This window comes from Adelges cooleyi, unplaced genomic scaffold (assembly GCF_023614345.1).
Source record: "Adelges cooleyi isolate 19-005CV unplaced genomic scaffold, UGA_ACOO_1.1 ACOO_flye_CR_arks_rails_tigmint_CR_PRNA_651, whole genome shotgun sequence".
NCBI lineage: Eukaryota > Metazoa > Arthropoda > Insecta > Hemiptera > Adelgidae > Adelges > Adelges cooleyi.
In genome coordinates this window covers 15,032,023-15,043,698 of record NW_026096352.1, presented here as the reverse complement: position 1 = coordinate 15,043,698, position 11,676 = coordinate 15,032,023, and the positions used below count along the sequence as shown (strand labels likewise).

General features: G+C 30.0%; 1 protein-coding gene across 4 annotated transcripts; it reads right to left on the bottom strand.

Annotated features, from left to right (window-relative positions):
* Positions 1-4,723: 4,723 nt before the first annotated feature.
* On the bottom strand, positions 4,724-11,566 carry LOC126844354 (uncharacterized). Of its 4 annotated transcripts, none has more exons than XR_007686568.1 (6): positions 11,067-11,566; positions 7,542-7,785; positions 7,188-7,281; positions 6,578-6,797; positions 5,119-5,244; positions 4,724-5,058 (listed from the first exon to the last, which is right to left on the bottom strand). XR_007686568.1 is itself a non-coding variant. In XM_050582495.1 (5 exons), the coding sequence occupies exons 3-5, from the start codon at positions 6,639-6,641 to the stop codon at positions 4,811-4,813; spliced, it is 438 nt and encodes a 145-aa protein (XP_050438452.1). In that variant the 5' UTR covers positions 6,642-6,797; positions 7,188-7,281; positions 11,067-11,566; the 3' UTR covers positions 4,724-4,810. The 4 variants fall into 4 exon arrangements, 1 of the variants encoding a protein (XP_050438452.1); XR_007686567.1 differs by lacking the exons at positions 4,724-5,058; positions 5,119-5,244 and adding exons at positions 6,050-6,160; positions 8,705-9,752; XM_050582495.1 differs by lacking the exon at positions 7,542-7,785.
* Positions 11,567-11,676: the final 110 nt, after the last annotated feature.

The following is an 11,676-nucleotide window of genomic DNA, read 5'->3' as shown; positions in this document are numbered from 1 at the left end:
AGTGTGTGACCTTAGGGTGGCCCTTGAAAATAGAATTTTTTATTTTTTTACGGCAGTCGGCACCAACTAAATCGGTTCTAGGGGTATATCCGTATATCTAAAACCCGGAGTGGGACGGGATGGAACAGAAATTTTTTCATAATGCAGTGTTGCCACTAAGAAAAAATATATACTTTTATAAATCACATATTTAAACGACGGGACTTGAATAATAATTTCTTATAGACCCCCTACACTATAGCTTAATACATCCTACCCGCCAAGTACATTATTTTGAAGGTGGGACGCGTTTCCATGGTCAGACGAGACTTAGTATATATTTAAATAAATACACATATTTAAATTACGGGACTTGAATAATATTATTCTAATTAAATTTCCTTTAATTATATTTTTTTTTTAGATACCTAACTCTTTTGTGTAAGAACTATAGTGATATTCGTTAGTCATCGGTGTTAGTTGATTAAATTTCTCCACCATGACTGACATAATAATGTCCAGTATATTTTTGAATATTTTTAAAATAAAAAAATAATTGCCTATAGTTTATTATTATAATTATTATTATGTTACAATATCGTATAACTTTAACCAAGTTAGACTTACTGTGTCATGAGCAAAATATGTAATTTTATGAAAAATGTCTTGACTTCGACAAAAGTAAGGCAATACCGCTATCCCACAGTATTCCAATTACCATTGCAATATATACTCAATGCAATTACTAAGAAACTTGAGAAACTCGCTAAAGGATAAATTCAGTGCTGCGCTTGTACTTCATCAAAAGTTCCTAATTGTAAACCTAATATTATTGAATTGGCATCAAGCGTAAAACCGAAAAAATCACTTAAGTCTTAAAGCAATTATTCATTAAGTAGTTTAGTCTTAATTAATACTATGTTTGTGTGAATAAAATCGTTTATAACTTTTTATTTACTTTTAGCGTAAATAAAATTATTTAAATCATGCATTTTTAGGTACTTCAAATACAATTCATAATTTTATTTATTTAAAATATGTGTGTATGTATACAGAGTGATCCGTCTAATGTAAGACACTCCTTAGAAAAATATTAATATTTGTAAAAAAATGTTATTCTTGTACTTGTAGGTACATAATATTTTACTATATTTTTCAATACTTTGAAAATGTTTTAAATCATCTCTTACTATACTTACGTAACAAGACTATCAACTTTGTTTTTTTTAATGAAAACACATAGTTTTAAGTATTTTTAACCGTGTAGTAAAAAATTCTAATGTTTGAATATTGTCATTTGAATTTTTAACTTTTTGGCTAGCTACTTATGACTTTGTAAATATATTAATTTAAGATCGACATTCGTTCTGTTTTTAAATACAGTACCTCGACAAGATTCCAATAAATAATATAATGATATATAATAATAGGTAATATTGACCCCCGTCGATATCACTGTCATCAAAAACCAGACATAAATAACACTTTTATGATTCACTTTACCGCCAAAAATAAAATCGAATTTAAATTAGTCGATTAAAAAAAGTATAAGTAACTCATTTCCAAAACTAATTACCAACACTTTTTGAAATTTTGGGAAAATAAGAAAAAATCGTTTAAACATTTGAAGGGCACAGGGGAAAACGGCAGTTGTCACATTATGAAATTTTTTTTTTCAAATAGTTTTTTCAATTTATGCCAATCATTTTTATTATTTATGTCAATAGATTGTTTAAATAAATATATTTATTGTTAGAGTAGCATTTAATGTGATTTTTTTTGTTCTTATGTATGAGGTAGAGGAATTCACGAACTTTGTTTTTGCTATACTCTAAAATTTTCATAATGTGACAACTACCGTTTTTCCCCTGTGTCCTTCATTTCTAAAACAACTAGAAGTATAATATACAATTAATTTTAATTGTACTATAATTTATTTTTCCAACTATGTTCAAAATTAAAAAAATAAGCCAAGTGGAAATAATTAAATAAAAATTTGTTATTAACTTGATAAACAATAATAATTTAGTATTTTCCTCTATATAAATTAATAATATAATAATAACAAACAACTATAATTATATTTATTTTATTATTCATTTTTTAGATATAGAACTGGCGCGTCCGGCCGCGACAGTACTTTAAATCTGTACGTCGCACGGAATTTTTTTGTTCAACTTTGAAAATATTATACAACAGGGATTTTGTGCCCAACAATTTTATAATAATGTTATCATTATTATTATTATTTGATTATTAATAAAATAAACAGTAAACTAACCTTTGGCTTGAATCACTTAATAGTATGATGTCATCCTGAGATTTTTTTTTGCAGGGCTCAGTGTAATGTCGCTCATATTAAAATAATTAATGAAATAATAAATAATAAAAGATTTACACTTATGTACTGATGATACAAAATAATCACTATTACAGCCGACAACATGTTGAACCAGCCCGGTTAGATTGTCAATCCGAAGCTTAGACGCCCTCGCCGCCGACGATGACAGCAAAGGACTAGACGCCGCAGACGCTCAGCCGCCGACCATGCCGCTGCCGTCCGACGAGTGCCGAGGCTGGCCGAGACCGTAACGCCGGTGACCTAACCTAACCGTATTTCACTTACCAGTTACCACCTACAGTCAAGCCGATCGATGCCTACAGTTCTGTGGCTTGAGCCCCGAATGCATTTATTTAGGCGGAAACGCACCGGCGCGACGTCATGCAACGCTGTGCATTTCCTTCAAAATCCAAATGCGTGCAACATTGATTCGCAACGTATCGCAACAAGAGGGCGATGTTACCCTGCCGAAAACCTCTGCAACAATTTCTTCGCAATGCCACCTAGCGCTCTGTCTTTTAAAGTGTCTGTAGCTGGAAGGCCAAACACACAAATAAACTATTACTGTTATAATAGACTGTATATATTATAAACTCAGACGTGTACAATACAAACATCTAGGTATATAATTTCAGCGGTCGTCACCAAAGAACGGGTTACTATATACTACTTTCCTAGTTTGTTTTAATACATATATATATATAAAACATGCGTGTGTGTGTGTTTTCCAAAAATATTGTGTTTATCGGTGTATTGTTTATACTTTATGGCTGTGGTGCCCACTCACTAATTATAATACTGGCAATACTGAGGGAACATTGAGATACGGGTGTCATTAAGGGATCTATTTCGTTAAAATGCCGTTTTTAAATATATTGGGGCTCGATTGAGAGGAAATAACCAAGACGTACGGAGTATAGCAAATTTATAATTGTATTATGTCATTATTAATTAAATATTTATGTTTTAAATGGCCAATTTCTGGAAAAATATATTTAAAACTATAACGTTTATCTTTGAAAACCATTAACGTTTAAAGCCTAAAGTCACAAATTCTTGACATTACACCGAACCAGTTGGCGAAACGAAGTAATCAGCAAAATTTTCTCGAACTTGATACGCATTTCGGGAAGCTCTTGCTCTCGTCGTTTCCCTGATTATGTCACACTCTTCAACATGTACCATTTTATTGTGTACATCAGAAACTGTTTCTTCCTTCTTTCTTTAACCATATCGTCTGATTTATCTGAAAATATTATGAAACTAAAAACTTACAAAATAGATGTCCCCCCAAAAAAAATTGTATTTTCGGGTAGTTTTTCAAACTTACAAAAATTACATATCTAATTCATTAGAAAAAGTTACTAATAATAGACGGTGCAAATAATCAGTTATTCAGTGTTTAAATATTTTCGAAAATATATTAATTACAAAGAAAACGTAATTTATACGTTAAATAATACATTATATTAAAACACAATTATGAAAATGTATTTTGGATAATGACAGTAGAGGCGTTTATAGACGACCTGGCGCACTATAAAAATTCGCCAACTTAATATTATTGTGAACGAAATGTAAAATACCTGATGTATGTAAATGTAATTCTACTATTCTAGTCTGTATCATTGCAGGAAACAATATATTTTAAACTATACACATGTTTGAAAATGTCTACGATTTAATCAATTTCAGATTTGTGGCAAAATCTGAATTTATGATTTGCGATGTAAGAATAAATTAATTAGTAATACAATATACGTGTACATTTTTTTAAAACACAAGTCACAACAACCTTGTGTTGGATTGCAAACAAAATAAATTATTTAAATTTTGTAAAATAATTTTAAAAATATTGTTCGATGTACTGATGTACAGTAAGTACTATTGTAATTTTCAAGTCAGTTGCTTAATAAAAGCTTATTCACTGTTATATCTACTACACTCAGAAAAATGAAGAAACAATTAATTTGTAAGTTCTTGGATTTATTTTTTATGTATTTTAAAAATTCGTCATGTAATAATTAAAATGACATTTTAAACCCAATGGTTTGTAAAATGTAACTGTATAATAAATATAACGATTTTAGTTTAATTCGTTTTTCATGTATCTTAAGAAAATGTTACTTTAATAACTGTAATATTTTCGCTACAACTCGAATTATTGCACTTCGCTAATTAATATCACACTTGAACAAAAAAAATGTTTTTTCTTAGAATTTTCCTGGACGAAATTATTAAGTATTTTATTATGCGTACATAAATTTAAAATGACCTAGTTGTCAAAAAATAGAATTGTCGCTTAATAATTAAATATTATGCAATCTTAACCATTGCATGAAAAATATTCAACTTAGCATAAAATATAACTTCAGCAAAAAATTATTGATAGTATATCGCTACATATTTTATACTATTTTATATTTACACTATTATTATTTACAGTATAAAATATATTTACAATATAATATATACACAATCTAATGTCAGTCAAAAATTCTGACTTTGAGAAGGATGTGTGAATTGCATACGGGGCAACGCCCTCTGCCCCTCGCCGCAATCGTGGCATAAGCATTTGTGGCCACATGGAATGCAGGCATGTATATTGGTGGCTGCCAAGCAAATGCCACAACTGTTTGCATGCCGCGGTGTTACAGTCTCGTTCAAATTTGCCCAAACAAATGGGATATTTTCTTGCTCCCTCTGCAGTCTGGCCATTTCCAACCCTCTGATGAACTCTAGAACCAAGTCGTTAAAAAATTATTTTTAATATTTAATTTTTCTATTCAGAGCCTTACTGGGAAGAATGGCGTTATCATCATGGACAGCTTGAACAGCAGAATCAGCTTCAACAACAAGAGCAGCTTCAACAACAAGAGCAGCCTCAACAACGGGAGCATTTTGCTGCTCACCATCTCCCAATTCTAAATTGTAAGTTAAAATAAAACTTAACTTTATTTATAATCTGTTATTTTATTATATTCCTTATTAAAAAAATTAAGTTTATTAGGGTTTTTTTTAAATTGTAGCTTAACGGGCCATGAAGGCCCTTTCTTTTATAACAAAACATATGGGCCAAGCTTAAAATCTCTTTTTTTATTTTCTCTTACTTATTATCTAGGTCTCTGTTACATTGTTCAGTACTTGGGGTAATTTATGTCAATTTTTAGTGTGACTTAAGTAATTACAAAAGAACAACCACATTTGACCAAGTTTGTCTGTAAATTATATTGTTCAACTGAATTCCGCCACTCATCAAATACATATGTCCTTTATACGAAAACAAGAGCTGATGAAACGAAATAAACTTGATTTTTTGAGTTTGTGGCCCTAAAATACCTACAATTTGATCAGTCTACCCCTGTTATAAGAAAAAAAATTTTGTTGCGTGGTGGTTATATCTATTTAGGACTATTGTCGGTATACCTATGTTGTAAGCCAAGTGGCCTGTATACAAAAGAAGTCCTTGTACAGTTAAGCGGCCTTGCTCCAATCTTTCAATCGCCGCTTTTATGTTCCCGTCTTGAAGGACATACTGTGGACGACGGGGTCTTAATGTCGGGCGCTCCAGTTGCTGTTGGTATTAACGGCTGTAAATGTTATCTATTTTGAGCAGTATTTCTATAATTAAAACAAAAATTATTTCATAGCTAATTAACTATTTTATACCAATTATATTTATTTTACTTGTAAGGTTCCAAATCCCTGGTCTGGGAGTGATAATGTGTTGGTTAAGTTTAAATAATGTGTTGGTTAAGTTTAACACTCTATGAAACACCCCATGGTCATTATTTGTGCGCCTGGCTTGCCCGTGGACGCTAAAATTCTCTACACCAACTCCTATAGCAATTATTATTTTAGTAAGTAATGACGAGACAACTTTTTGTAAAAATTAATACATTTTTTTTTAACTTTTAAGCATTTTATATTAAAACATTAATACAGTTTATAGCAATGAATAAATACATTGTATTTATTAAAATGTTTAAAAATCTCATCAGTTTAGCCTTTTTTTAAAAATTGCAAGCATTTTTTTTTTTTTAATACTTCTGGAGTTAAGAGGAGTTTTAACGTGTATAGCTGTGGTTGTAAGGATATAAAGTACACAATTAATCTTAATTTGATGTCTAGGAATTTCAGCAAACATCAATATTCTGTAGCAACGTGTAAAATCGTATTAATTTAGATAAATTTTATTAATATAGTCATATCCATAAATGATTCGAAAAACTGATTTTCTTGGGTTACAGCACTTACGGTTCATTGATTGGCTCTCGAAGTACTCAACGTAGCGACGAGCAATGTTTGGATTTACCGCCATCAAACTTTCTTCTTTAATCAGATTGAAACCCTCGACTACGTGTTCGACCGGTAAAAGGGCCAGAGCCTTCGAAATGCGGAATATATTAGGCAACGCCAAGTCGTTTCGATTTTCACGTCACCGCATGCCAAACTCTTTAGCATTTTTCTCGAGTGCCTATTAAATTACCATAATCATTTTTAAATGGCCACACACTATGCTATATTTTATAATAGTTATTATTTTAGAAACGAGACTATTGTGATTTAATACTTGCAAAGTTGATGAATAAGAAAATGGCCAGAAAATATTTGCATTAAAGGTAATTTTAATTATTGAGTTTTAAATATCCAAAACTAAATCAAGCATAAAATAAAAATAATTATTTATTGAAGGTGTAATTGATGGGGCCTACACGGAGATTGAGACTAAATAACAATAGGGTGTCACCAGAACAGTGGAGTTTAATAGGCGAACAATCCTTAAAATACTGGTGCTCTATTGATTTGATGGTGATGTCCAGCCCCGGGAAATAATGAGATGGTTTATTAAAAACATTTTTCATACTTGAACCACGTGAAACCAACAGCGTTGCAGGTTGGCAGCTGGCAGAGTCGATCTCATTGGTCAGTGCGGTTTCGCATTTAAGTTTTAATGTTGTCTATGAAAGAAAAAAAATCTAGCTAAGCAATTATAAATACTAAAATGTGGTGATTGGTATTAAAACAATTTGCTATTGAACTAATTTTCAAATACACTGCTGTGCTTGTCCACAGAATATTACAAGCAGTAGTTATATGAAAGAAATTAATTCATATACATTTTTATTTGAAATAAGTTGTATTTTATAAATACTTATTTTTTGGGACAATAGGCAATGTTTTCTTTGTAATACATTTGTTTTTTGTTATTGATTATTACTTTATCATCGAAGGTGAAATGAAAATTACTGGTTCACCAACTTCTACACTGCCATCTATACAAATAGCCCCTGTACAACTCTTGGTGATTGGCTGTTAAAAACAAATGGCGGTACCTTGGGTCGGACAAATTGCCCGCATATCCCAAGAGAGTCTGGGGTATCGATGGCTGAGCCTCGGCCCTGGCCCGTTCCATTGTTCTCAAGAAGCTGGTGTACGCCAATTGATTGTTAACGTGGTTTAATCTAAGTATAGAATATGTAAGTCTTGAACTACTAAATAATTTTGCTGATTGATTTGAAAACTTAATTTTAATATTAAGTGTACTTATATTTAAAAACGGTAAGACTTTTATTTTAAGTATTAAATACTTTCTGTTCAATAGTAATAAAACGAATTTTGTTTTATTATTATTGAACAGAAAGGCTTACGAAATACCTTTATAGGTATTTAGTGGTATACAGTTACTTAGTGTTCTATGAAAATATACTAATTAGATGTATAAAATAACTTTTTAATATGCATCTTAATGGCCACAAGCGTTTGCGGACTTCAATCAAAGGGGAGGCAATATATAATGTTATTTTTAAATGTAGGGACTTTGCCCCAGCGCATCGTTCCTTCAGGTTGTATAGAAACAATAACTTGCTTGAAACATAATAAAAAAAAACTTGTCATTTTAGAAGTTTATAAATAATTAATAATGGTAGTCTAAAACGCATACAACATGCTTATTAAGCTACTTCTATTAAATTAAGAGGAAAATACGGACATTTTTTAATGAAAATAGTTTCCAGCATGACTTAGTTTTCAAGGGTGTACTACGACGTACACCTATTTTATCAATTTACTGATTCAACATATACTTAAATTATAAATAACTGCGCAATTATTTATGCTTATTCAGGTGAAACAATTTTTTACGGTTGTTAGATTTTTTAATTACGAATATATTATGAAAATAACTTATGGATAAATTAAACGATCACTATGCAATAAAATAGGTCGTAAGTGAGGCAGCTCAGCTGCCACAGTTGCCTCCGCCTGGGTTTGTGGGACATCAAGTTATTAAATAGGATTAATCAGCTCAGTTTAAACGATGTAATAAAATATATTGCCGTCATTGATATTAATTTTTAAAGTATTATTAAAGGTAGGTATTACTGTGCTATCTCTTCATCATAAATGACTTTAAGGGTCGTCATTTCCGTAGCACATCGATTAAGGGTTAGTCTTCTTGTACGTACAGCGAGCAAATATATCCATGTCTGGATCATGGTTATGTAATCCATCCGGTCACTTCACAACTATCATTCCTAATAAGTTCTTTATATAATTAAAAAAAAATTACAATATTGTGTTAAGAAGAGTTTAATGTTATAAACTATTTTCAGCCTTTAAGAGGATTGAAAGCGGACTGGTTTTTTCAACGTTCTAGACTTAAAAGCCTGACAAAATTACGCCTACGTAGAATATCTGATTTCAGTTCTATATAAAAAAAATTCAAGTTTATCGGCCTTTTTTCAAGGTTATTTTGTGAATAATTTTTTTATATTTCAATTAAAAATGTGTTTAAATCCTATTTTAATTTCTTAAGTTTTTAGTATTCTATATATTGTTTTATTAATCTGACTTACACTGTAACCTAGAAAAAAAGCTGAAGAGCTCAAATATTTTTACAGAATTAAAATCCAATCATTCTAAGTAGGCATAATTTTGTCAAGATTTTAGGTCTTAATTAATTTCTTATAGGCACAAAATGGCCTTTACTCGATTAATAAATTGTAAAAATTAAAAATGATTCCCCTAGCTTAGACAAAGTAACCGGAAACTAGATTGAATGGTCGAAAAGTCGCTTTTTTCTTAAATATTGCCTTTTATAAAACCCATTAAAAACCGTCCGCTTTCAATCCCCTAAAGCACTTTTTTGTTTTAAAACAAATCATAGGTTATAAAAATAAATATATATATGTATTACAAAACATGCACGAAAATTAACCAATTGATCAATTTCTGATTATTAAATTAAAATCTATAAATTGTACACGGGCGGATTGAACACGCTAGATTTTTAATTCATCCTGACTTGGCTTACAAAGAATTAGGTTGCCCACCTCGTATATCAGCAAACACAATGATTCATTTTGAGGTTGATCTGGTAAACTATTATTCGCAAGAACATAGTTTGGCATTCGATGAAGACGTTCGAAATCTTAACAGATATGAAAAAGTCTTGAATAAGGCAAAGAAATTATATACGGAAGGAAACAATCTGTTCAAATTAAAAAATGTCGATAAAGCAACTGTTAAATACAATAAAGCTAAAGATCTATTGCACATTATAGAATTAGACCCATTATTATAATTACTGTTTTTCTTTCTTATTTAAACATGTTAAGATGTTATTTGTTTATAATTGTTTATTAGATTACTTTTTATTTTTTTCATGATATGATTATTTACAATATATTTTCTTATTTTTTATTTTTGATAATTCTTAAGTACTATAAACATGTTTAAAATTTAATTTGATATGTACACATGTGTAGCTGATCAATTACACCTTGTGAATAATTGTAATGTCACCTTGTAAAAATATATTAATATAAAATAAGAATATCAACTAAAAAAAAAACAATAATTTCTAACTTGTATTATGAACTTATTTTATATTATAACACAGAATACTACTTGTTACACCCGGTTTCGATCAACTATATATATTTAGTAATAAATGTAAGTTTGTTAAAAAATCATTATTTAACTTTGGAAAATAGTATTTGAAGTTAAATTGGTTATACATTTTACAAGTTTATTAACATCTTTAATTATTAAGTTGAAACTAGAGTCTCTATAATATTTTATAACAGAAATATTCTATAAGGATGCTTATAAACGTGTCTGTATCAATGTATATATTATAAAAATACACCATATAATAATAATAACTGATCTCTAATATAATGTTTTGTTACACAATGGGAAGAGTCGAGTTTGCAAAATATCACACAGACTAAAACCCAATCCCGATAATACAAATTAGGTAATCATAAAAATATCTCATAGAAATGTCCCCATTCTTGCATTAAGTGTAACATACCTACATACAGGCAGGCAGAGACTTAACTTCAAACGGTCTTACTCAAAATCAAGGTAGGTACTGACCTTTGGAAAATAACCAACATTAAAAGCAGAAGTTCTATACAATTGTGTTATGGTAATTATGTATTACCTTTAATATTATTATAAACGCATATATATAGGTATGTAATACTATTTTAAATATCAGAATCAATTCTTTAGTCTGAAGTAGAAAAAATTATTGGATAACTTGCTTAACTGAACTATTACTTTAATCATTTAAGTTACTCGTTTATTTTCTATAATTACTAATGAGAAAAAAGTAATGTACAAGTTAAAAATTTTTAGTTTTTAAAGACATAAAAATAAATACATGAATAATATTTTATTTATCAAAATACGATCCAAGTGAAAAGTTGATTATGTTATTTTTATTTTAACTTACAATTCTTGCCAGCACACAGCCACTATTCCAGACGACCCCCTCGCTGTCTTAAAAGACGTTGGTGTTGTGATCTTCTAAATTGCAATGCTACTTCTTGATTTCTAGCCAAACCTGTTTTAAGGTTCCTATCACTCGATAGGTTCCCTACTCGTAATCTCCCATGTCATTTATTTACAGAATTTTAGAAGAATGCCTTAACATGTTTTCTTATTGTATGTACAGTTCGTAAATATTATTTAAAATAAAAATAAAAAAAAACTTACAATTTTGTGGCTTGGGTCTAAAGGGCCAGTGTCAATTTTAGGCTTAAACGAGTTAGTCTAAATAGCTAAACACAAAAATTAAAACATCCTTTATATACCTATTGTGATAAAAATGACACTCATAGAGCCTAGAGGAGAATAAAAACTTTAAAGCTCATTTTCCGAAAGTTACAAAACGTGAGATTGGCCCTTTAAGACCCAGGCCACAGAATTAATATAACTTTAAAGATGAAAAGTTTAAAAAAAAAATGATAACAATTAATTATTGTCAATATTGTTAGGCGGCACGGTCGTTTTGGCGGTAACGCGTTATCACATCAGTGATCGTTTCTTCCATGACTGATTGT

What these genes read in the sequence shown, in the direction of transcription:
- LOC126844354 (XM_050582495.1), bottom strand. Translation starts at nt 6,641, where the DNA reads ATGGCGGTAAATCCAAACATTGCTCGTCGCTACGTTGAGTACTTCGAG. An exon ending in CGAGAGCCAATCAATGAACC is followed by an intron (nt 5,245 to 6,577) that starts GTAAGTGCTGTA and finishes CTTACAATTTAG; the next exon opens with AATTGGGAGATGGTGAGCAG. An exon ending in TGATAACGCCATTCTTCCCA is followed by an intron (nt 5,059 to 5,118) that starts GTAAGGCTCTGA and finishes ACTTGGTTCTAG; the next exon opens with AGTTCATCAGAGGGTTGGAA.